This window comes from Oncorhynchus nerka, linkage group LG17 (genome assembly GCF_034236695.1).
Source record: "Oncorhynchus nerka isolate Pitt River linkage group LG17, Oner_Uvic_2.0, whole genome shotgun sequence".
NCBI classification, from domain to species: Eukaryota; Metazoa; Chordata; class Actinopteri; order Salmoniformes; family Salmonidae; genus Oncorhynchus; species Oncorhynchus nerka.
In genome coordinates, this window is record NC_088412.1 from 42,391,392 (window position 1) to 42,418,093 (window position 26,702).

The 26,702-nt window shown below is 43.1% G+C and overlaps 1 protein-coding gene across 3 annotated transcripts in view; it reads left to right on the top strand.

Annotated features, from left to right (window-relative positions):
- LOC115145278 (rho guanine nucleotide exchange factor 18-like) overlaps positions 1-26,702 on the top strand; it is a 70,243-nt gene that overhangs the window by 22,695 nt on the left and 20,846 nt on the right. For all 3 annotated transcript variants that reach the window (XM_029686717.2, XM_029686719.2, XM_029686718.2), the window contains 8 exons: positions 4,904-5,093; positions 6,595-6,707; positions 7,347-7,487; positions 7,798-8,048; positions 15,718-15,840; positions 16,050-16,167; positions 25,305-25,559; positions 25,666-25,742. In XM_029686717.2, coding sequence (XP_029542577.1) covers positions 4,904-5,093; positions 6,595-6,707; positions 7,347-7,487; positions 7,798-8,048; positions 15,718-15,840; positions 16,050-16,167; positions 25,305-25,559; positions 25,666-25,742 — 1,268 coding nt within the window. The remainder of the gene's footprint in view (positions 1-4,903; positions 5,094-6,594; positions 6,708-7,346; positions 7,488-7,797; positions 8,049-15,717; positions 15,841-16,049; positions 16,168-25,304; positions 25,560-25,665; positions 25,743-26,702) is intronic.

The window sequence follows — 26,702 nt, forward strand, 5'->3', positions numbered from 1 at the left end:
ATGAGAAGGTCTCCATTACAGTGGAAGTCACTTTGGTGCACCCAGTAGGGCTTCAGCAGCTGAGGCAGTTCCTCCTGCCTGGGCCATCCCTTTGCAGTGAGGCAGTTCCTCCTGCCTGGGCCTTCCCTTTGGTGCAATAGGGCTTCAGCAGTTGAGGCAGTTCCTCCTGCCTGGGCCTTCCCTTTGGTGCACCCAATCCCTTTGGTGCAGGGCTTCAGCAGCTGAGGCAGTTCCTCCTGCCTGGGCCATCCCTTTGGTGCACCCAATAGGGCTTCAGCAGCTGAGGCAGTTCCTCCTGCCTGGGCCATCCCTTTGGTGCACCCAATAGGGCTTCAGCAGCTGAGGCAGTTCCTCCTGCCTGGGCCATCCCCTTTTGCACTGCTGCACTATCTGTCGGCAGATGTGGTCTCGTTGTTGCTCCTCTGCAATCTGCTGCAGTTTGGTCTGAGATGCAGGTAGGCTGTCCCTTATTGCATTAATGGACACCTGTACCTCACCCTCTAGACATTGCTCCTCCTCTGATAATGGATGTTTAATTGGGGCCCTGGAGAGTGCATCTGCTGTGATCAGTACCTTCCCTGGCACATACACCATCTTGTAGGTGAACCTCGGTAATCTGAGGCGGAAGCGCAGAACTCTGGGAGTCAAGTCGTCCAGTGCTTTTGTCCATAACAGAGCCAACAGTGGTCTCTGCTGTAAACTGCATGCCAATAAGGTATTGGCTGAGTCTTTCACATGCCCATGTGATAGCCAACGCCTCCTTCTCCACTTGAGCATACCTTTGCTCTGTGTCAGATAAGCTTCGGGAGATGTATGCTATTGAACGCCACTCCATGTTGTCCTGCATCTGTGTGAGGACCGCCCCTAGCCCAAAGGATGATGCTTTGTGAAGACTTGTGAGCCATCCAACTGAGCCAGTGACTGCTCCACTGATGGTAAGAGGTGTCTCTCTCTGCAGAGTGCCTCATTCAAGTTAGTCATGTCCACACAGATCCTTATGTCCCCATTGGCTTTTGGGACCACTACCATCCCTGCACACCAGTCTGTGGGACTCTCTATTTTAGACACCGCCCCAATTTCTTCCATCCTCCCCAACTCTTCCTTTACTCTGGCCAATAAAGGGATAGGCACCCGGCGGGGGGTGGTAAGGGCATAGGGGACAGCATCCTCTTTCAGGCGTATTTTGTAGTCACCTTCTATCCTTCCTAGACCAGAAAACACTTTTGAGAATTTATTTTTGAAAACGTCATCTGGGTCCAGTTCGCTCACTCTCTCAATGAGTTGCAATGCTTCAATTGCTGGCAGCCCCAGCAACAGTCTGGCTAGAGAGTCAATGACGAAGACAGGCTGGATGACACTTTTGTCTTTACTCTCCAGTTTAATCACCAACTGCCCTACCACTGGTAATATCTTATTACTGGGCCCTTACAGTTTTTTGTTTGTAGAGAGCAAAGGGCCATCTCTGCTATACAGCCTAGTTGGGATAGCTGTCACTGCTGCCTCAGTGTCTAGTTTAAATGACACAACCTTTGTTGTGTTGTTGTTTCTGTAGTTTGTCCATAAATCATAAAAATGGAATGCTAGTTGAAGTTTACATTAAACTATAATATTTATTATGTGAAAGCACAGTGTCTGTGGACATGTTTCTCATTACCGCCACACTTTTTCAAGTTGCTGTAAAGAAAAAAAAAGTTAATCGTTTTATTCACTCATAATTAGGGTTGCAAAGGGTCGGAAACCTTCCAGTAAATTTCTGGAATTTGGGAAGTTAATTTTGCTTTAATTCATCAAAAAGTTTGCTTATAACAGTGACCCTTTTTTGTGGGATACACATAAGGCAATTCTAGGTATTGTGGCATATTTTGGTTCAGCTATCCCCAATTCAATGGAATTGCAACCCTCTGCATGCACAGTGCATTCTTCCATCACATGTACAGCTGATTCTCAAGATCTTTCACACTAATAAGATGCTATTGAGCCCACACTACTACACTATCTGAGCCAAGGACTACATGCTTTCTGGTAAGTTTTGATTACAATACTGGGTGGGGTGAATATATTTTATATGACATACATGTTTTTTTGTTAACTAGGAAATAGTAGCCTACAGCAAAGTGTGTTTAAATCATTTCTAACTTGTTAACACTTTCTGATAGTTAGTTTGTGCTACCCTGTGGGTTTTAGCTTTCTTGAACCTGCTAACTGAAGAGTGTTAATTCACCTGTTTCCATACATGTTTAATTTTAAAACATTTATCTTACAAAGGAGTTGTTTAATCTAACTACTTGACTATTTATCTGTACATGGAATTGTATTTGTTATTTTTACTCATTTAAATAAATAATCTTTATAGGAAAATGTCACGGGCACTATCTGATATGTGAAGACATTTCACTGAAGCTAATGTAAAATGAAAAGCTGTGTACATTTAAAAATACTCTGCCAAATCATATGTGAAGAATGCAAAAAAAGATGCAGAATTATCTGGCCAAGTGCATAAAGTTCCCTCAGCGCTTGCAACAAGAAACCTCTGACAGAAGTCCCTCTACTTCTATGTGAAAATTATGAATCAGGCACCTTATCGATAGCAACAGCTCATGGTCCTCCTGGAATCAGAAGCTTTTTTGACTCAATGGAGGAACATAGTCAGAAAAATGTCTTACTCGAGCTGTGTATGCAACTGGTTCACCTCTGATGCTCACAGGCAATGTGTATTGGAAGAGATTTCTGAATATTCTTCGCCCAGCATACATCCTTCCAACATGATATGCTTTATCTACTAATTTGATGGATGCAGAGTTCAACAGAGTTCAAATGAAGGTCTTGCAAATCATAGAGAAAGCAGATTGTATTGTAATCATCTCTGATAGGTGGTCGAATGTTTGTAGGCAAGGAATAATTAACTACATCATCTCCACCCCTCAACCAGTATTCTACAAGAGCACATACACAAGGGACAACAGACACACCGGTCTCTACATTGCAGATGAGCTGAAGGCAGTCATCAATGACCTTGGACCACAGAAGGTATTTGCAATGGTGACAGACAATGCTGCGAACATGAAGGTTGCTTGGTCTAAAGTGGAGGAGTTCTACCCTCACATCACACCCATTGGCTGTGCTGCTCATGCATTGAATCTGCTCATCAAGGACATCATGGCACTGAAAACAATGGATACACTACAAGAGAGCCAAGGCAATGGTTAGGTATATGAAGGATCATCAAGTTATACCAGCAATCTACCTCACCAAGCAAAGTGAGAAGAATAAGAGCACCACATTGAAACTGCCCGGCAACACCCATTGGGGTGGTGTTGTCATCATGTTTGACAGTCTCCTGGAGGGGAAGGAGTCTCTCCAAGAAATGCCCATATTACAGTCGGCCGATATGGACAGCCCCATAAAGAGATTCCTCCTGGTTGATGTTTTTTGGGAGAGAGTGGTAAAGCAGCCTGAAACTCCTGAAACCTATAGCAGTAGCCACACCTATCCACATAAGATACCACAGTTGACAGAGCAAAAACCAAGCCAGGAGGTCGAAAGAATTGCCCGTAGAGCTCCGAGACAGGATTGTGTCGAGGCACATATTTAGGGAATGGTACCAAAACATTTATACAGTATTGAAGGTCCCCAAGAACACAGTGACCCCCATCATTCTTAAATGGAAGAAGTTTGGAACCATCAAAACTCTCCTAGAGCTGGCCTGCCTGGCCAAACAGAGCAATCTGGGGAGAAGAACGTTGGTCCAGAAGGTGGTCTGAATTCTTTCTGAATGCACTGTATGCCTTCAGAATGAGGATGCACGAAAAGCTTAGCATTTTTTACATCCTTGTTAGTGAGCATTTCTCCTTTGCCAAGATAATCCATCCACCTAACAGCATGATCATTACACAGGACAATAAAATGACATTCTAAAATGTGCAGTTTTGTCACACAACACAATGCCTCAGATGCCTCAAGTTGAAGGAGCATGTAATTGGCATGCTGACTACAGGAATGTCCACCAGAGCTGTTGCCAGAATTTAATGTTAATTTCTCTACGTCATTTTAGAGAATTTGGCAGTATTTCCAACCGGCCTCACAACCACAGACCACGTGTAACCACGTCAACCATTGAGCATGTTTGGGATGCTGTCTGGTGGGTGAGGGTTGAGTCTACACTGCTCATCCTCAGTAGCAGCAGTCTGGTGGGTGAGGGTTGAGTCTACACTGCTCATCCTCAGTAGCAGCAGTCTGGTGGGTGAGGGCTGAAGCTACACTGCTCATCCTCAGTAGCAGCAGTCTGGTGGGTGAGGGTTGAGTCTACGCTGCTCATCCTCAGTAGCGGTAGTCATCTGAAGAGCAGCAGGACTCTGACTGACAGACACCTGTGTTCTCATCTCCTGTGTTCTCATCTCCCCTCCTACTTGTTGATCTCTGCCTATTTTCACACAGCCCACCCCAGCCCTGCCCCCGCTGGAAACAGAGAGGTGGAGGAGGGAGAGGCGAAGGGAAGAGAGAGCGAGAGAGATATAGAAAAAAACGAGAGAGAAAAGGAAAGGGGCATGTGTGATCTCTAGAATGTACTTAATCAGGAGTCGGGTGGGCATATAAAGCCATGTGTGTATTTGTCTCCGTGACTATAGTGCGAGCAGCAGCATCACCTCTACTCCTGCGAGACAGACCGACACTATGGAGCTAGAGGTTAACAAGGGGGTTGGTCGGGCCAGACCTGCCCGGAGTAGGGTCAATGTCTGGGGGCCCTCCTGGGTTCTGCCTGGCCGTCTGGGGTTCCGGGTGCTGATGCACAGAGACCACCTCACCTGTCGCTTCCTGCAGGGTTCTCTGCCTCGCGTCTGGCTGCAGCGTTACTGGGGCAAGCAACGCTTTTGCCATCTCTCATCCTTCTCTCGTCTTTCACCAGCCCGGAGGGAGCGGGACAAGTCCTCGCTGGCCCCTGAGGGCCCCTCCGGCTCGCCGAAAGTCCCAGACATGACCCTCAGCCCACGGAGACCCAGTGCTCAGCCTGCTGCCTCCAGCAGCTCTTCCTCCAGCAACAGTCACACTGCTGCAGCCAGCCTCAACCTCAACCACTGCCACAACAGCAGCTCTGGGTTAGTACTAACAGCTAGCCACCTGACCAATCAGTTAGCAGGCTACATAAGCTAGCCGCTGGTCAATAGCAGTGTATTGACCGCCACTATGTAGGCTATACCATTGTCATAATAGACTGTAGTTATAGATTATACCACTGCCCTATATTGTCTGTATAGACTCTATACCACTGCTCTGTATAATTTAAATTGTGAATTTAATGTTCGTTTTTAAGCAAATAAATTTTACCTTTCTGGTGGTTGTGGTGCATGTAAATCTAGGCTATTTATACATTATTTCCTTCCAGCTAAAAAGCTGGTTTTGGCTTTAATTTTTTATACATGTCTGTGATGTGTTATTAATAGGTGACATGCTGCAGCTAACTGTCAAGTGGATTTTGCAGTTCTTTGATTTGAGTTGAGACAGAGCTTAAAACAGCCAGTGCTATCATAGTGCTGTCGTAGACAGGGCATCTTGCAGGTAGGCAGGCAGGTTGCGGGAGGTGTGTAGCTGTGTCTTTGCCATCTGTGGTAGTATAGTCTCTCTCAGCATACATGACAGTCTAGCTGTAGTGTAGCTGTGTCTTTGCCATCTGTGGTAGTATAGTCGCTCTCAGCATACATGACAGACTAGCTGTAGTGTAGCTGTGTCTTTGCCATCTGTGGTAGTATAGTCTCTCTCAGCATACATGCCAGTCTAGCTGTAGTGTAGCTGTGTCTTTGCCATCTGTGGTAGTATAGTCTCTCTCAGCATACATGACAGACTAGCTGTAGTGTAGCTGTGTCTTTGCCATCTGTGGTAGTATAGTCTCTCTCAGCATACATGACAGACTAGCTGTAGTGTAGCTGTGTCTTTGCCATCTGTGGTAGTATAGTCTCTCTCAGCATACATGACAGACTAGCTGTAGTGTAGCTGTGTCTTTGCCATCTGTGTTAGTATAGTCGCTCTCAGCATACATGACAGACTAGCTGTAGTGTAGCTGTGTCTTTGCCATCTGTGGTAGTATAGTCTCTCTCAGCATACATGACAGACTAGCTGTAGTGTAGCTGTGTCTTTGCCATCTGTGGTAGTATAGTCTCTCTCAGCATACATGACAGACTAGCTGTAGTGTAGCTGTGTCTTTGCCATCTGTGGTAGTATAGTCTCTCTCAGCATACATGACAGACTAGCTGTAGTGTAGCTGTGTCTTTGCCATCTGTGGTAGTATAGTCTCTCTCAGCATACATGACAGTCTAGCTGTAGTGTAGATGTGTCTTTGCCTCCTGTGTTTGAGTAGTGTCTGTGTAGTATCTCAGCATGTACAGTATGTATGCCATTTTAGTGTAGTGTAGCTGTATCTTTCTCCTATGCCAGGGGGGGTGTGTGTTGGTGTTAGTGTGTCTTGTTGTAGTTGTAACATCTCAGTCCTGTATGTCATTCAGGACCTCTGTATTGTAGCTGTGTCTGTAGTGTTAGTGTATAGTAGTCTTGTAGTCAGCTTAGTATGTATGTCACTCTGGACCTGTGGCGCTCCTCTTTCAGATCCCTCCCAGGGGACATGGACGAGATGGACAGCCTCCGCTTCGGGATAAAGCGCTTCAACGAGTATGCGGTGTCCCTGACCCCTTCCACCCCTGGCTCCATCATCGTAGAGGGTGAGTGGGTTAGGGAGGGAGCTGCTCTTTAGAGCTTAGATACATGAGAGCGAGTACCGTACAGCCGCGGTGGACAACCACTACTGAGGGTGCAGGCTTTTGCTCCAACCCTTTTGTAACTAACAAGATTCAGCTAATCAAAGTCCTATTGAGCAGCCAATTAGTAGAATCAGGTGTGCTAGATTAGGGTTGGAGAGAAAGCCTTCAGGAGGGTAGGGTTGTGCAACCCTATCGTTATCCTAGGTTATGAGACGGGTTATGTGGCTGGCATATAGAGAGCGTGGGCTGTTGGGAGAGAGATGGGACCTCACCCAGTTTCATTAAGCTGGAGTGTGTGGAATAGACTGCATGATTATCCCAGGTTGTCAAGCAGTGATGTAGCTAGTGCTGCTATAGTAGCAAGACAGAAACAGTCATCCACCCCAACTACGGGAGATCAGTATGTGTTAGTGGTCATAGCGTAGGATTATTATTTTAGCATTTAATTGCACATATTGCTAAATCATGTGATGTGACTTTAACGAACATCACCTATTGAATGCATTAGAAATACATTGGAGTTGTGCTACACAAGAATACAGTCATACTGCGGCAGCCAGCCTCAACCTCAACCTGTTTCATGCCCCTTCCCTCCCCCAGATGCATACTACTCTGCAGTTCAAGCTGATCTGGAGTCAGATGCCCAGGACTTGGATGTGGAGTCATGGAGCCTGGCTGTGGACCAACAGTACCTGAAGAAACACACCAAGGAGATGGTCAAGAGACAGGACGTCATCTACGGTCAATTTGTCATACACTATCTTTGTTGTCTTTTGATGTCTTATTCATCTTGTTATATTTGTCGTGTTTTATGTAGGCTTTCGATGTGTTTTTCTAGTTATATCTGGTTAAGTTTAGGATTAGAATGTGAATTATGAGAAGGGAGAAGCTCAACTCTTTTTGAATGTCAATTGTTCCATCCATCCATCTCTGTCTGGCTCTACAATCAGTAAAGGAGTCCGGTGGAAGAAAAGCAAATTCCTGTAAAAGGCTAATTAGATGTTGAACCCCTTGTCTGTCTGTCAGTCATTCTGTCTATTTATCCCAACAGAGTTGATGCAGACAGAGATGCATCACGTACGGACCCTGAAGATCATGTTGCGTGTGTACGTGAGGGAGCTGAAAGAGCACCTTCAGATGGATGTGCGGTGTCTGGACTGTCTGTTCCCGCGCCTGGAGAGCCTACTGGAGCTACACACACACTTCCTGTCCCGCCTCAAAGAGCGGCGCCGAGTCGCCACGCAGCTCAGCAGCGACAAGAACTACAACATACAGAGACTCGCTGACATCCTCACCACACAGGTAAAGAGACACCACACACACACACAGTGTTACACACACTTTCTCTAATTCAGTCTCCCTTACATACACAGTGACTTGTATTTTTCCCGTATTTGCAGGTAAAGAAAAATACATTCAGATGCTGTATCCCATTACCTTGACTGGAAATTCTAATCAAAAGGAAGAGAAAGACTAGATTATTCAAACAACAACTTTCTTACAAGATTTGCTCATTTGGAGCAATTAACAATCCACCCAGTGGTGCAGCGTTAAGAGCCCAACGAACAAGAGTTGGGTCTCAGCTTTTATAACGTTTGTCGACATGGCAGTTTAGCAGGTGTTTGAGAGCATGATGGGAACATTACGTGCAATTTTGTTACTCCTTTCTAGCCGATATCTAGGTGCTGCTGCTCAAGCTAGCCTCTGATCTCTTAATATCTCCACACAGCTGTGCCCTTGAAAGATACGAAAGGAACAGGATGGACCAAAAACTGGTCACTCTCAGATGGCCCTTTGTCTTTGGCTGCATGACCAAGTTACTCAGAAACAAGAGTGATTCATTTGACATGGGAGGATTGGACATAAATTCTAAAACTAAGACAGACATTGCAGCGCCAGTCTCTACTAGAAATGCAATTGACTCACCATTGACGAAGAGACAAACCATTGGCTCCTTACGGGGGCTTGAAATAATCTTTAAATGCTGTCCAGGGGTGTCAACTGTAGAGGTCGACCGATTAATTGGCATGGTCGATTAATTAGGGCCGATTTCAAGTTTTTCGAACAATCGGTAAATCTGCATTTTTGGACGCCGATTACATTGTAATCCACGAGGAGACTGCGTGGCAGGCTGACCACCTGAGTGCAGCAAGGAGTCAGGGTAAGTTGCTAGCTAGCATTAAACTTACAAAAAACAATCTTAATATAATCACTAGTTAAACTAGTAATATCATCAACCATGTGTAGTTATCTAGCTTGTCCTGCTTTGCATATAATCAATACGGTGCCTGTTAATTTACCATCGAATCACAGCCTACTTCGACAAATGGGTGATGAAGCGCATTCACGGAAAAAAGCAATGTGTACCTAACCATAAACATCAATGCCTTTCTTAAAATCAATACACAAGTATATTTTTTGAACCTTCATATTTAGTTAATATTGCCTGCTAACATTTAATTTCTTTAAACTAGAGAAATTTTGTCACTTCTCTTGCGTTCTGTGCAAGCAGAGTCAGGGTATATGCAGCAGTTTGGGTCCCTTGGCTCGTTGCAAACTGTGTGAAGACCATTTCTTCCTAACAAGGACCGGAATTAATTTGCCGGAATTTTACATAATTATGACATACCATTGAAGGTTGTGCAATGTAACAGCAGTATTTAAACATAGGGATGCCACCCGTTAGATAAAATACGTAACGGTTCCGTATTTCACTGAAATTCTAGTTTCCGGATTTTACCATATTAATGACCTAAGGCTGTGTGTTTATTATATTATAACTAAGTCTATGATTTGATAGAGCAGTCTGACTGAGCGGTGGTAGGCAGCAGCAAGTTTGTAAGCATTCATTCAAACAGCACTTTCCTGCGTTTGCCAGCAGCTCTTTGCAATACTTGAAGTGCAGCGCTGTTTATGACTTCAAGCCTATGAACTCCCGAGATTAGGCTGGCAATACTATAGTGCCTATGAGAACAACCAATAGTCAAAAGGTATATGAAATACAAATGGTATAGAGAGAAATAGTCCTATAATTACTATAATAACTACAACCTAAAACTTCTTAACTGGGAATATTGAAGACTCATGTTAAAAGGAACCACCAGCTTTCATATGTTCTCATGTTCTGAGCAAGGAACTTAAACGTTAGCTTTTCTTTACATGGCACATATTGCACTTTTAATTTCTTCTCCAACACTTTGTTTTTGCATTATTTAAACCAAATTGAAAAGGTTTCATTATTTATTTGAGACTAAATTGATTTTTATTTATGTCTTATATTAAGTTAAAATAAAAGTTCATCCAGTCAGTACCCGATTTGTTCTTGCAGTCTTTTGCAAATTGTCCACTCTTTCCACAAGTATAGCATTATGGTTGCTGTCGTCTGGCCCATCCGCACCGTCTCCCCCTCCTCTTCTACCTCTTCCTTTTCCTCTCTGTCAATATTTTTGGAGGTCGTCCCTGAGCCTGCTGGCCCTGTCTTTGAGAATGCCAGCTGTGCATTCCACCTTCTCCATTCTCTGTTTCGTCTTATCTTGAGACAGTTGATGCCTCTCAGCGTGTTTACAGTGTTCAATGACCGTCTGTAGGGTAGTAGTTTCCCAGCCAATGCAGGTCATCTTAACCTGTTTACCAAGGGCTGGCAAAAGGCCATTCATTAGGGCAGCCTTCAAGAGGCTGTTGTAGTCGTCGGTTGCTGTTCTGATGCCACTGTGTTTGCGGAAACAGTTCTCCAATCTATGCCTGTAGTCCTCTTGTGAAATGGGAGTCATTGTAGGTGGTGTGTAGAACAGGTTCCTACTGCTTTGGGGCTGCCTCTTAGGGGTCTGACAGTCGTATCAGGTCTTGTTTCGGGGTAGAGCTGCGGTAGGCGAGGCGGCTAAGCAGGCTGCTTTTGGACAACCAGGGCGGGTGCTGGTGCAGTGGATACAGAGGTATAATAGGGAGGTGGAAAGTCATTGTTTCTCCTTTTCTTATCATTCACCATTATTTCTTTCATTTTCTTGTCTGCCCTTCTCTGCTTCTCTTTCCCATTTCCTAAAACCATCCCAGTCTATTCTTCTTGCCTTGCCTTTCTTGGTTTCTTTGAAGTCCTGTAACTTCTTTCTACATTCTGCTGGCAAAAAAACTTAATGTACTTAATGTATCTTTCAAGTGAAAGTCTGCTAGCTTGTGTAGTGGCAAATCGGTTCAAATATAACGCATACCAGAACTTTGTGAAATCAATCAGGCTTTAATACAACAGTATAACAAGCCGGAGTACCCCGCGGGACCCACCCCCTCCAGAGCTCTCGCTCTTCCTTTTATATCCATGCATACATCATCAGTTCATCCCCCAATGCAAATACAGTTACATCCCAATCTGTGCATCTTGCTTGTTCAGCCCAGTAACGCCCACATCTGCTTTCCGTCAGATTATAATGATGACAAGACCCTTGCTTTGACCTAAAGATAATATACGTCCCTCTTTCCTGTGGCCTGTGTTTAGACCCTGTAATTAACTCCATGTGTCCCTTTGTATGTGTGTCTCTTATCTCTAGTTTTTAGTGTCCAGCTGCCCTGTGATTGATGTCTGTAATCCATCAGTTGGTCATTTGGCTGACCTCCTCCTTTGTGTATCCCTCTGATCTTTGTATGTCCAGCTGGTCTAGGCATCTATGTGTCTGCATTTTTAGTGTTACCAGCTGTCCCATACTCCCATGGCCTTTCTCTGCTCCCTGTCCTATACAATAAACAATGCATTTTACCAGAACAGGAAATGAACCCATAAGTGTATCTTTCTCTTGTGTTACTATAATCATGTATATAATTTCTCCCACACTTGTGCCAGAAACGTTACCTGTTCCAGAATGTCCCTGCCCCACTTATCCACCATTACCTTCACCGGTCCGGTCAGCGTGTCAGGCAGACAAGTTTCTTCCCTGCTGCTCTTGGCTCCCATTGTGAAACTCTGTCTATACAAACACAAATCAAATAATATTTAGTTAGGAACTTCCTTTCTTAAAATACATTATGGGTTAACTCAAAAGGGGGCATTTCTTCACCATCAAAATATTTGTTTATGTCTTTTATGTCATTTAGAATTCTGTACCCATATAGTATTTCCCCCTATAGAAAATGCTGTATGTGTTTTATGCACATAACCAATTATTTCCCCAAGTACACTACCTGTCAAAAGTTTTAGAACACCTACTCATTTAAGGGTTTTTCTTTATGTTTACTATTTTCTACATTGTAGAATAATAGTGAAAACATCAAAACTATGAAAAAACACATGGAATCATGTAGTAACAAGTGTTAAAATGTATTTTGATTTGTTTATATTTGAGATTCTTCCAAGTAGCCACCCTTTGCCTTGATGACAGCTTTGCACATGCTTGGTATTCTCTCAACCAGTTTCATGAGGTAGTCACCTGGAATGCAATTCAATTAACAGGTGTGCCTTCTTAAATGTTCATTTGTGGAATTACTTTATTCTTAATACGTTTGAGCCAATCAATTGTGTTGTGACAAGGTAGGTGGGGGTATACAGAACATGGTCTTTTACCAAATACAGCTAAGTTCATATTATGGCAAGAACATCTCAAATAAGCAAAGAGAAACAACAGTCTATCACTATTTTAAGACATGAAGGCCAGTCAATCCAGTCGCAAAAACCATCAAGTGCTATGATGCAACAGGCTCTCATAAGGATCGCCACAGGAATGGAAGACCCAGAGTTACCTCTGCTGCAGAGGATAAGTTCATTAGAGTTACCAGCCTCAGAAATTGCAGCCCAAATAAATTATTCAGAGTTCAAGTAATAGACACATCTCAACATCAACTGTTCAGAGGAGACTGTGTGAATCAGGCCTTCATGGTCAAATTGCTGCAAAGAAACCACTACCAAAGGACACCAATAAGAAGAAGAGGCTTGCTTGGGCCAAGACATTAGACTGGCAATGGACATTATCTAAAAATTTGAGATTTTTGGTTCCAACCGCCATATCTTTGTGAGACTATCATTTGTTTTTCAACAGGACAATGACCCAACACACCTCCAGGCTGTGTAAGAGCTTACCAAGGAGGAGAGTGATGGAGTCAGATGACCTGGCCTCCACAATCCCAACCTCAACCAAACTGATATGGTTTGGGATGAGTCGGACCGCAGAGTGAAGGAAAAGCAGCCAACAAGTGCTCAGCATATGTGGGATCTCCTTCAAGACTGTTGGAAAAGCATTCCCGATGAAGATGGTTGAGAGAATGCCAAGAGTGTGCAAAGCTGTCATCAAGGCAAAGGGTGGCTACTTTCTCTCTCCTGGAAACACATAATTCATGCATTTACATCTGATGATTGCAAACCATGGAATATCAATTCATATTAAGTACTTTGCCAACTAATGCTCATTTGCCTGGGAATATCTCTTATAAAACAGGGTTTTCTCCACACACAGTAGAGCCCTTCTTGTCACTAAGACAAGGTCTTCTTCACACACAGTGAAAACTCACCCATCTCTTACCAGGTAATCCCTGCTCCTACAAGGAACCTAGTCAGAGATGTCCCTGCTCCAACAGGGCAACTCGTCCCAGAATTTCTCCTTTAATTAATGATATCTGTTCCAACAGAGTTCCTAATTAAATATTGTAATACTTCCCCTATAAGAAACAACTCTACAACAAAGTTTAAAGCTAGGGGTGTCTTTGCTCCAACAAAACATAATGTGCACAACCTGTTCCCAGAACAGGATTTTCTATGCGGAGCAGCGGAGGTGTATTTGGAGGGCAAGTTGGTCAGGATAATGTCTATGAGGGTGCCCATGTTTACGGATTTAGGGTTGTACCTGGTGGGTTCCTTGATGATTTGTGTCAGATTGAGGGCATCTAGCTTAGATTGTAGGACTGCCGGGGTGTTAAGCATATCCCAGTTTAGGTCACCTAACAGAACGAACTCTGAAGCTAGATGGGGGGCGATCAATTCACAAATGGTGTCCAGGGAACAGCTGGGAGCGGAGGGGAGTTGATAGCAGGCGGCAACAGTGAGAGACTTATTTCTGGAGAGGTTTGGGTATAGACCTGGAAAGTATGACAGAACTTTGGCTCTCTCTGCAGTAGATTGCAACTCCTCCCCCTTTGGCAGTTCTATCTTGACGGAAAATGTTGTAGCTGGGTATGGAAATCTCAGAATTGTTGGTGGCCTTCCTAAGCCAGGATTCAGACACTGCAAGGACATCAGGGTTGGCGGAGTGTGCTAAAGCAGTGAGTAAAACAAACTTAGGGAGGAGGCTTCTGATGTTGACATGCATGAAACCAATGTTTTGATTTGTGTTGATTTGGAGAGCTAGCTAAGACAACAACAACAACAGCTAATCAGCTAAAACAACAACAGGTAAAATGGCGATGAATGTGCAGAGGGTCGGTTAACTACACACAGAGCCTGAGTTCGTGGCTGGGGCCGGCAGATAAAAAAATAATAAATAAATATATAAACAGAATGGAGTACCGTGATTAATGGACAGTCCAGCGGGCATCAGCTATGTAGCCAAGTGATCATAGGGTCCAGGGGCAGCAATAGATGAAACAGGGAGGCTGCAGAGTAGTTGTTACTACGCTAGCATGCGGGCGACGCAGCGTTTAAAGTTAGCAGGCCAGGGCTAGTAGAAGCGTCTCCTCAGACGGAGGCCGGTTGAAGGCACAGCGGATGGAGTATTCGTCGGCAGACCTGTCGTGGTGCCGTGTCGACTAAGGATCCAAGCCAGGTGGCGAAAGAGGTATTGTAGGTGTAGTAATTTAGTTTTCTATCCAGAGATGCGCCTGGCTCACGGCTAACTGGTGCTAGCTTCGGGGCAGAGGCGTTAGCCACTAAGACACTCGGTAGCAGCGGTGATCTGGTGCCAAGGTCCCAAGCTTACGGCAAGGATCCAGTGGAGTAGTGTGTTCTAGCCGTGTATGGGTGGAGTCCGGGTGAACAATTGAGTAGGCCGGGAGGTGGGCCTCAGGGATAGCTTCGGTACTGGGTAACTCGGTGGGTGCTAGCTAGCTGTGAAGATCAGGAGAATGGTCCAGGGATTACGGCAGGAATCCGGCGTTGTAGTGGAGAGACAGTCCGTTACTGGTAGGCGGCGAGTATTATCCAAGCTAAAAAAAAAGGGCTGGTACCTGTGCAGAAGGTAAAGTCCGCTAGCAGTGGCTAACTATGACTAAATAGCTTGTAGCTAATTAGCTGGTTAGCTTCTGATGGCTGTGGTTCTTGCTATGTCTAAAAATTACAAATAATAGCGGTTCCATATCACATTGGGTGAGGCAGGTTACCGGAAGGTATAATTGAACTAAAATGGAGAAGAGATTGAAAATAAAATGGAAATATATACAAAAAAAGATGAAAAGGTACACGAGAGGACGAACAAAACACGTCTGCACTGCTACGCCATCTTGGATCAGGATACCTGTGTGTATCAATAATAGTCCACTGCCCTAAGGACATCCAGTCAACTTCACACAACTGTGGGAAGCATTGGAGTCAACATCCCTGTGGAACGTTTTCAACACCTCTAGTCTATGCCCCAACAAATTGAGGCTGTTCTAAGGGCAAAAGGGGGTGCAATTTAATATTAGGAAGGTGTTCCTAATGTTTTGCGCACTCAGTGAACCTGTCAGAAAGTGCCGGAGTCTGGTGTAGTGGTCAAAGGCTATGTTGACACAGGTACCCAATTCTGATATTTTTCCCAATTATGTGTAAGTCGCTCTGGATAAAAGCGTCTGCTAAATGACTTAAATGTAAATGTAAATGTAAGTTGTCTGATCATTTGTTAAAGACCAATTGGTGACAAAATATCAGAATTGGCTGCCTGTGTAAACAAAGCCTGAGCTGCCAACTCCGGATCGCATTTGCTACCCTGGCGATGGGGGTTCGAGCCCCTTGTCAGTGAAAGTAGATCAGAGGAGCCCGGGAAGACTAACAATACTGAGACTGTTCTCATCCTTGTCTCCGCTCCAGTTTTCAGGTGAGATAGGGGAGCGGATGAAGGAGAGCTATGGTGATTTCTGTAGCCGCCACACAGAGGCTGTCAGCTACTACAAGGAGCAGCTGCACAACAAGAAGTTCCAAAACCTCATACGGGTAAGTTTTTGGTTCTACAATAATAGAGACATTGACAAATCCTGTCCAATCCACCATGTGCTAATTTAAAGGAACATTAATGACAGTGGGCCATTTAAGAAGATATGAGACTTTTTCCACATTCAGCTATTGTGTGTAACCAGAAATATTTATAGATTACACTACATGGTCTATGAACTGTGTATAAAATATGTAGCTTTTTCTTCCAGAAAATCAACAATTTGTCAATTGTGAGAAGATTGGGAGTGACAGAGTGTATTCTCCTGGTGACACAGCGCATCACGAAGTACCCAGTTCTGGTGGAACGCATTGTCCAGAACACAGAAGGTAAGGAGACCCGATCCTGACTTAGGAATTTATCTCTTTCCTACCCACTTCTCAGTATTTGGTATTCAGACTCACCTTATTCAGTCGTGTAACGTGCTCTGAAGGTGTGGCTACCTTGCGCTCTGAATAAATTTCATTCAACCGCTGAACCTCCCCCCCACACACACACACACTTGCTGGCCAACATATTTTTTTGTGGTTTTCAGTACATTTGTCTTAAGCCATCCCTTTAAATATGGTGTAGCTTGAATTAGAATTTTGTCGACGGACTCAATAGAATACAGCGAGAGAACTAGTTCAGAATATATGGGTCAATGAAAGAATGCCATCTCTTCGTCTCCATTTCAGCACCAGCTTGTATATTTAAAAAAAAAAAACTCTGGTTTTATAGATTATTTAGGCATATTTTAGGGTTAAGAAAAGTACAGTTGAATTCGGAAGTTTACATACACTTAGGTTGGAGTCATTAAAACTTTTTTTTAACCACTCTACAAATTTATTGTTAACAAACTATTGTTTTGGCAAGTCGGTTAGGACATCTACTTTGTGCATGACACATGTAATTTTTCCAACAATTGTTTACAGACATTATTTCAGTGTATCATAATTCCAGTGGGTCAGAAGTTTACATACACTAAGTTGACTGTGCCTTTAAACAGCTTGGAAAATTCCAGAAAATGATGTCATGGCTTTAGAAGCTTCTGATAGGTTAATTGACATAATTTGAGTCAATTGGAGGTGTACCTGTGGATGTATTTCAAGGCCGTCCTCCAAACTAAGTGCCTCTTTGCTTGATATCATGGGAAAATCATAAGAAATCATGTTGTGGGGTGCTTTGCTGCAGTAGGGACTGGTGCACTTCACAAAATAGATGGCATCATGAGGAACGAAAATTATGTGGATATATTGAAGCAACATCTCAAGACATCAGTCAGGAAGTTAAATCTTGGTTGCAAATGGGCCTTCCAAATGGACAATGACCCCAAGCATACTTCAAAAGTTGTGGCAAAATGGCTTAAGGACAACAAAGTCAAGGTATTGGAGTGGCCATCTCAAAGCCCTGACCTCATTCCTATGGAAAATGTATGGGCAGAACTGAAAAAGCATGTGTGAGCAAGGAGGCCTTACAAACCTGACTCAGTTACACCAGCTCTGTCAGGAGGAATGGGCCAAAATTCACCCAATTTATTGTGGGAAACTTGTGTAAGGCTACATTTACATTTACATTTAAGTCATTTAGCAGACGCTCTTATCCAGAGACCCGAAACATTTGACCCAAGTTGAACAATTTAAAGGCAATGTTGCCAAATGCTTAATGAGTGTATGTAAACTTCTGAACCAATGGGAATGTGATGAAAGAAATAAAGCTGATTTCACATTCTTAAAATAAAGTGTTGATCCTAACTCACAGGGAACATTTACTAGGATTAAATGTCAGGAATTGTGAAAAACTGAGTCTAAATGTATTTGGCTAAAGTGTATGTAATCTCACGACTTCAACTGTATGTATGAATCATAAAATAGGTTTAGAGCCTTTATACACAAAATATTAATAAATAAATAAAATAGTGGTTTGATTTGTCAATTTCAAGTTCAATCCATTAAAATATTGGATGGTGGGGGGAGGAAGTGTACATTAGGGGTTGAACAATAGTCCTATAAATCAAACCTAATTCTCACTTATCATGGAACTGTATGACAACGGTACAGTCGTTGTGGACCACGCTCCAGGTTTGACCTGCTAAGTGGGGTCTCAGTTCCATAACGATTAAAATAGGCTACATGTCCAAAATTATTGCCCAACGTTTCGTTAGCCTAATATGATCCACTAATGCTAGCGACCCTCGGGAACAATTTACACGGATGTGACAGAGGAATGAAAGGTAGACGGCATGGAATTATGCAAAATCTAAGCTTCAAATCGAAGAAAATGAACACTAAAGTGACAGTGATAAATGTATGTGGATATTACTGACGGTGGCTAATATTTAACATGATACACATTGTAAAATAATTTAATAATCTAAAACCCATACATCAACTCGGGAGGTTAAGCCTTACGGAAGCCTTGGGTGTCCAATTTTCATCCACGCACATTAGGAGGGCTCACAATTAAAATTCTGAATAACAGCACAGCTATTTATAGCCTATTTCACTGTGGAAAAGGGGCCACAATCCATGTCATGTTGATATGATTTTCAGTTTGCTTCCATATGACTTGTTTCACATTCATCTATACAGGGATCATAAGGAAAACTCATCTAAAACAATTCCTATGTGTATTTACAGTCCTTCTCCAAATGTATTACTCATTTACCCAGCGCCTTCAATAGCTCTTAATTATTTATAAATTACAGTGCATGGAGAATGCTGTTATTTCTATTGGGAAAAAAATAATAACTGGTAGGTTCACTAGACCTTATTATTCATGGTTTCTTCACTTGTAAAGGTGGTGGAATTAAGTCAAGGTCAGAATACGGGCATATCTATAGACACCACCGCCACACCTTCATTCGATCTCTTACCCAAAACGAATAGCAGGTGAATAAGCATGCTGTTCTTATGCTTAAGTTCAAGGTCATAGAGAGAAAAGTGCATAAAGGGAATTACGTTCCTTTTCCGTGCGCTTAACTCAGGTCGGGAATCGGGGCCCCATGTCTTTCCCCTCTGCTAGCTCTTGAAGGTTGAGGCCCACCTTTTTGTTAAGGTCTTTGTGACAGGAACTTGAAAGACTGTTGGAATAGAAAGAATAACATTATTTCTCCCTAACATTCAGAGATGGCCTATTGCAATGAACATTGGCCAGCGTACTAACGAGGTAATCTCTCATTAAACCTTCAATAAATAAAAAAAATATCACCCGCACAGCTGATCTCAGTTGCAACCATCACGGACCACTGATTTTCCTCTCCATAACTCTTAGACTACGATTTCCACACCCCAGTGTGAATTCAATTAACATATATATATTTTTTAAATCCCAAAAATCTGGTCTTCTCACAAAAACGCCTGTAGTGTCCAAACGGTTTGGCCTACAAAGTACAGGATGGCGTTCTCCGTTTTGCTCTAGGACGGCCACAAGCCTCGTCTGAAGGTCCCCGCTACCAGTAAAAAGAAAAGTTTTTTTAAACGAACGGAAGTATATGGAGATAGTTTAGTGCCAAAAGTAAGGGGATAAATACATGTGCAAAAAAACTATAGCTCTCAGATATGGGACTGTTGTTCCATGTGGTGAATCTGTTATTCAATGTGTTTCTATTGGCTAATAGCATGATGCCAAATTCAATGTCTCATCCAATAATTTAATACATTTTTTTGATAACTTATAGGGTCTTAAAATGTCAAATCAAATAGCTAAATGGTCCTTGGTATGACCATCTTTAAAATAAAAAAAAAGTGTCCATATGTTAGCTTAGAACCCCCTTCCCCGACAGACTCCAGAGGGTTAAAGTGGATGTCGAGGTTCTTTTAGACCTGAGCCCTATACAACTTAAGATGTTTGAGGAGTTAGCGAGGTAACTTTGTCCAACTCTGAGTTCAACTCGAGATAAATCAGTACCATGAAAGTGGCTCAACGTTTAGCCAGGTACATTTTACATGGCAACAAATCCTTCAGAACTAACCTGCTCCGGGGCAGGCTAACTCGGGGATAACTCCATTTATCCTGAATGAAGTGTCTGATCTGTGAGTTGAGGACCAATGAAGTCAGAATCACTCCCACATAAAGATTGCGTCATCATTTGAGGAAGACTGATTAAATATTTTTATTAATTAAAAGGTATTTAATATACAAAAAAAACTATCACAGTAATGACAGGATGCATTTGAAACCTTTACACACAGTAAAACTTTTATATGACTTAATACAATTGTTTTATCGATAGTCAGTTGCGGTCGGTGCCGTTTAAGATGAGGGAGGATGCACTTTTTTTGGGAGCATGGCCTTATTTCCATTACAACATATTGGATGATTGTTATTCATATTCCATTCACCCAGCTCAATGAAGCATTGATAGGTTTAGGCTACTACATGATACTCAAATTTACCCACATGAGGTTGCTACAACCTAGCCTATGAATTGAAGTTTACAATGTAGGTACACAGGTAGAGAAAAATGAGAGTAATCAAGGTGACAGACATTGACACATTCTATACCATTAGTCCAACAGTTGCAAACGAGAGTTTCTATTGGACAAATTCAGGTATGTTTATCCCAGTTTCGTTCCATTTGCTTCTGTTTAAGAAACCTTTCAACAGAATCGGTGGAACGAACACACCCCTGATCACATGCAAACACAGTTAACTTTCATAGCTGCCACAAACATACAGCACGATCCCTTTGATCGTTGTAGAATTCCTTCTTGCATCTTTGCACTCTCCTCCTCTCACCTTTTCCCTTTGCTTGTGGACTTCAGTGCACAACACAGCAGCTGTCTGGCCAGGCAAAAAAAAACATCATATCATAACGGTGTAGGCTGTGTGTAGCGGTTGTCACCATATTATGTCATAGTCAACATATCTACGAGAACTAACGTGTTAGTAAACCCGCAATAATCATGCAGTACAGTCAGCAAGTAGTTACACCGGCGGGCCCCGGTGGCAATACATTTATAAAACCAAAAAGCTTACATTAACTTGGAATAGTTCCAGAGTTGGATGGCTATAGCCAGCTAGCTGACATAGCACCCATCTCTGTTTGAACCGGGTGTTTGAGTAGACTAAACTAGCTAACTGCGTTCACTAGCTAAGTAAGTGAAATAAAATAGCTAGCTTTCTCGCTCTCTCTCTCTTACTACTTCATTTTTTAAGAAATGAATTTGTTCAAAACTGTTCAACTATTGTCTTTCGCTCTCTGAGTCAACTACTCACCACATGTTATGCACTGCAGTGCTAGCTATCTGCAGCTTATGCTGTAAATACTAGATTCATTCTGATCCTTTAATTGGGTGGACAACATGTCAGTTCATGCTGCAAAAGCTCTGATAGGTTGGAGGACATCCTCTAACCCACATATGTCAGAGTCAAGGCCCGCGGGCCACATCCGGCCCGCAAGAAGGTTTTTTACGGCCCCTGGGATGATCTTGATTTATTATTAGAACCGGCCCGCAGCAAGCCGGCAGCCCGCAGATCTTTTACACGCACCAATACTACATTTCCCACAATGCAAAGGTGACGCACCGAGCAGTAGGCTGCTTCATTTCAATATTTATTGGCACAGCAGTCGTCAGCATCACAGTAAAATTAACTTTCAGATACCCATCAAAAATGGCAAACGGAAGGTGGATACTGAGAACCGGGGTTTCAAACAAGGTGGGAGTCGGAGTATATGTTCACGAAGGTAGCTGGAAAACCTGTGTGTCTTCTGTGTGGAGAAAGTGTGGCGGTACTGAAAGAGTATAATCTGAGACGACATTATGAAACGAAACACGCGGACAAAAACAAGAATATGGACATGGAACAAAGGCTACAAAAGGCAGAGGAATTAAAACGAGGCCTCAAATCTCGACAGGCTCTGTTCAAAAAAGCCAAATCACAAGGCCAGGCTGCTGTCAAGGCCAGTTTTATTTTGGCAGAAGAGATCGCTAAATCAGCCCGGCCATTTACGGAGGGGATTTCATCAAAAACTGCATGATTAAAGTTTGTGACGAAGTTTGCCCAGAAAAAAGGCAACTCTTTTTAATGTGAGTCTGAGCAGAAACACCATTGCCGAGAGAGTAGACCAGTTGTCCATCAATCTAAAAGAGCAGCTTGTGAAAAAGGGAAAAGATTTTATTGCATATTCCTTGGCTGTGGATGAGAGCACCGACATTTCTGACATTGCCCAGTTGTCAATTTTCATCCGCGGAGTGGACTCCAACCTAAGCGTGACAGAGGAGTTTTTGGCTTTACGTCCTATGCATGGCACAACTACGGGGCATGATTTGTATGAAGAGGTGTCAAGATGTGTAAATGAGATGGAGCTGCCTTGGGAAAAACTCGTGGGTTTGACAACCGACGGAGCACCTGCGATGTGTGGACACAGGAGCGGACTGGTGGCGAAGATACGGGAAAAGATGCAAGAGGAAAACGCGACAGGTGAGCTGACAGCTTATCATTGTATCATACACCAGGAAGCGTTGTGCGGTAAAGCCTTGAAAATGGAGCATGTAATGAGCATCATCACGCACAGTTAACTTTATCAGAGCCAAAGGTTTGAATCACCGCCAGTTCAAGGCATTTCTGACGGAGTTAGAAACGGAGCATGGTGATTTGCCTTATCACACAGAGGTGCGATGGCTAAGCCAGGGAAAGGTGCTTCAAAGATGTTTCGAGCTTCATTTGTCTGTTCTTGGACAGCAAAGGGAAAGACACAACACAACTCCGAGACGAAATGTTTCTGTGTGAAATGGCTTTTCTGTGTGACATTACGAGTCATCTGAATGCAATAAACTTGCAGCTGCAGGGTCGGGATCGTGTCATCTCTGATATGTACAGTACAGTGAAGGCATTTAAAACCAAACTGACTCTGTGGGAGACGCAGATGCGGAAAGAAAATTTGAGCCACTTTCCCAGCTGCCAGACCATGAAAGAGAAGCTCTCTACCAGTGCGTTCCCGAGCACACAGTTGGCTGATAAAATAGGTATGCTTGCCGCTGACTTTCGACGCCGATTTGCTGACTTTGAAGCACAAAAAGCAGGTTGGAACTGCTCGGTAACCCATTTGCTGTTGACGTGGAAAGCTCACCACCAAACCTCCAAATGGAGTTGATTGACCTCCAATGCAATGATGCACTGAGGGCAAAATATGCGGCAGTGGGTGCTGCGGAGTTCGCCTGTTTCCTCCCGGCACAATGCCCCAGCTGCGCATCCAGGCTGCTCAAACGTTGTCTATGTTTGGCAGCACATACCTGTGTGAACAACTGTTTTCTTTGATGAACCTGAACAAAACATCACACAGAAGTCGACTTACTGCTGAACACCTCCACTCAATTCTGAGGATTTCTTCAGCTCAGAGCCTTACCCCGAACATTGATGAACTTGTGGAAAAGATGGGACACCACCAAGTATCACCCTCAACCTCAAACAAGTGAACATTACTGTGCAATCACATATTTAGAGTTTTTACTCAGTTCAAGTTTAAAAGTTAAAATTTAATATTTGTTTTCACTGCATGTTACTTCTCCTTAAACAAAGTGTTGTTTTTGATTAATAGATTTTTGCACTTTATTTTTTTGTATTTCAATCCAATTATATTTTTAAAATATTTCAGTTGAGTGGATGATAGAAAATTGCTATTATTGTTTTTTCTTTGAAGTAAATTTAGCCCACTTTTGCTAAAATAGAAAATATAGTCTACTGATGGTGCCTTGAATACCGGTTTCTTTCATTTAATGTTCATGTTATGGGGATATTTATATAAAGGAAATTTGTCTTTTGTGTCTGTTGAAAATTAAAGATTACTGACAGAGCCATAAGAAAATATTGCTTTATTTATCTGATCATATTGTAATATATTTGTTAGGTTTTCAGTAGGTTCAATTAGGTTCACTAGACTATATGCGTCATTTAAAAAATTTTCAATGAACATTCGAACAGTCCGGCCCTCGTCTTGTAGCTGATTTTTTTATTTGGCCCTCCGTCCATTTGACTTTGACACCCCTGCTCTAACCTGTCATAGCTTCTTCAGGATCGGTGGGTCCCCAGGGGACGTTGAGCTAACGTAGGCTAATGCGATTAGCATGAGCTTGTAAGTAACAAGAAAATGTCCCGGGACAGACATATCTGATATTGGCAGAAAGCTTAAATTCTTGTTAATCTAACTGCACTGTCCCATTTACAGTAGCATATCATGCTATTGTTTGAGGAGAGTGCACAGTTTTGAACATGAAAAGTTATTAATAAACATATTAGGCACATTTTGGCAGTCTTGATACAACATTTTGAACAGAAATGCAATGGTTCAGTCTAAAACTTTGCACATACCCTGCCTCCATCTAGTGGCCAAAATCTAAATTGCAGCTGCACTGGAATAATGCATGGTCTTTATCTTGCATTTAAATTTTTTTTATTGTATTATCTTTTACCAGGTCTATTGTGTTCTCCTACATTCCTTTCACATTTCCACAAATTTCAAAGTGTTTCCTTTCAAATGGTACCAATAATATTCATAACCTTGCTTCAGGGCCTGAGTTACAGGCAGTTAGATTTGGCTATGTAATTTTAGGCTAAAATTGAAAACACGGGTCCGATCCTGAAGAGGATAATTACTTTGTAAGTCTATAGAAGTGGCTGAGAACCACGAGCCTCTTCAGTTTTGTATTGAAAGCAATGTACCAAGAGGAGGACGGAAACTAGCTGTCCTCCGGCTATACCATGGTGCTTCCTTACAGAGTGCTGGTGAGGCTACTCTAGACCTTCCTTGCAAAACAGTACATTTTAATCAATTATTTGGTGACGTAAATATATATTTAGTATAGTTTTCTTCGAAAAAGGAGAACTTTTGAAACATTTTACTTTTAATTTCTGAGATTCACTGAGGAGGATGGTCCTCCACTTCCTCCTCTGGGGAGCCTCCACGGATAGGAGTGGGTTAAAAGGTGCTTGTGCATTGATAATCACACCAAAGACAGTATTAACAATAAGTAATACAAATATAGCTGTGAGCAGCAATGAACGTGGATCACAGGATGACAGGACACAATATCAGTGGGATGACAAAGCAAGTATTTAGGAACTACAGTATCTTCCTTTATGTGCAAGCATAAGTCAGAATACAAAATCTGGAGTGAATCTGACGCATGGTTCATGAGGAGATGATTTTTAGCACTGAGTATACCAAACATTAGGAACACCTTCCAAATACAGTTGCACCACGTGCCCCCCACACCCCAAAGAGGCTGTGTGTGGAAAACAGAGAAATAGTATAGAGAGAGAGAGAGCGGAGAGAAGAGGGAGCAACACACACACATACTGACAGTAAAAAAAAACATTAGGAACACCTTCCTAATATTGAGTTGCACCGGGAACACCTTCCTATTATTGAGTTGCACCGCCTTCTGCCCTCAGAACAGCCTCAACCATGTTAAGTTTTGCCCGTTTGTTGCAATCGACCCACTGTTTCTGAAGTTGACCTGGGTCTTTTCTTTCCTCCCTCCAGTGGGCACAGAGGAGCATGAGGAGCTGACAAGGTCTCTGGGTCTGATCAAAGACTGCATCGTCCACGTTGATGCCCAGGTCAACCTCCATCAGAAGGCCTCGCGTCTCCGAGACATCGCCCACAAGATGGAGCCCAAGTCTCTGGGCAAGATCAAAGATGGCCATGTGTTCCGCGGAGAGGACCTGGCCCTGGGCAGACGCAGGCTGCTGCACGATGGGACCGTCAACCACAAGGCTGCCTCTGGCAGACTCAAAGGTAACAGGATTACCTCTCCTCAGGCTGCATCTCCATAGTCTGAAGTGACCTCTTCTGTCTGCATTGATCTCACACAGGTCTAAAAATGAAACTCCTTTCATTTCAGATATTCTTGCTGTGCTGCTGTCAGATGTTCTGTTGTTACTCCAAGAGAAAGACCAGAGATATGTCTTCTCTACTGTGGTGAGTCAATCATTTTTGTCAGTTAATTCCACCATGTAACATAACTAACTTGAGCTTTGCCACTCTGGAAAACACTGACACATCTGGCATACTAACTCAACAGAAAGTTATACTGAACAAAATAAACGCAACAATGTCAAAGGTTTTACTGAGTTGCAGTTCATATAAGGAAATCAGTCAATTGAAGTAAATTCTATGGATTCAGATCAGAAAACCACTCAGTATCTGGTGTGACCACCATTTGTCTCATGCAGTGCGACACATCTCCTTCGCATAGAGCTGATTAGGCTGTTGATTGTGGTCTGTGGAATGTCGTATCACTTTTCTTCAATGGCTGTGCGAAGTTGCTGGATATTGGATATTGGCTAGAACTGGAACACGCTAATGTATACATCAATCCAGAGCAGGAACTCAGGATCTCGTCATGGTTTCTCTGTGAATTCTAATTGCCATTGATAAAATGCAACTGTGTTCCTTGTCCCTACCTCCACCATCGGGCACTCTGTTCCCAATGTTGACATCAGAAAACCGCTCACCCACATAACACCATACACGCTGGTTGTCATCTGCCCGGTACAGTTGAAACTGGGATTCATCCATGAACACTTCTCCATCGTGCCAGTGGCCATCGAAGGTGAGCATTTGCTCACTGAAGTCGGTTACGATACCAAACTGCAGTCAGGTCAAGATCCTGGTGAGGACGACAAGCACGCAGATGAGCTTCCCTAAGACAGTTTGTGAAGAATTTCTTTGGTTGTGCAAACCTACAGTTTCCTTAGCAGTCCGGGTGGCTGGTCTCAAACGATCCCGCAGGTGAAGAAGCCGAATGTGGAGGTCCTGGGCTGGCGTGGTTACATATGGTCTGCGGTTCTGAGGCCAGTTGGACGTACTGCCAAATTCTCTAAAATGACGGCGGCTGCTTATGGTAGAGAACTTCTTCAGGCTAGGTTCCTTTTTTCT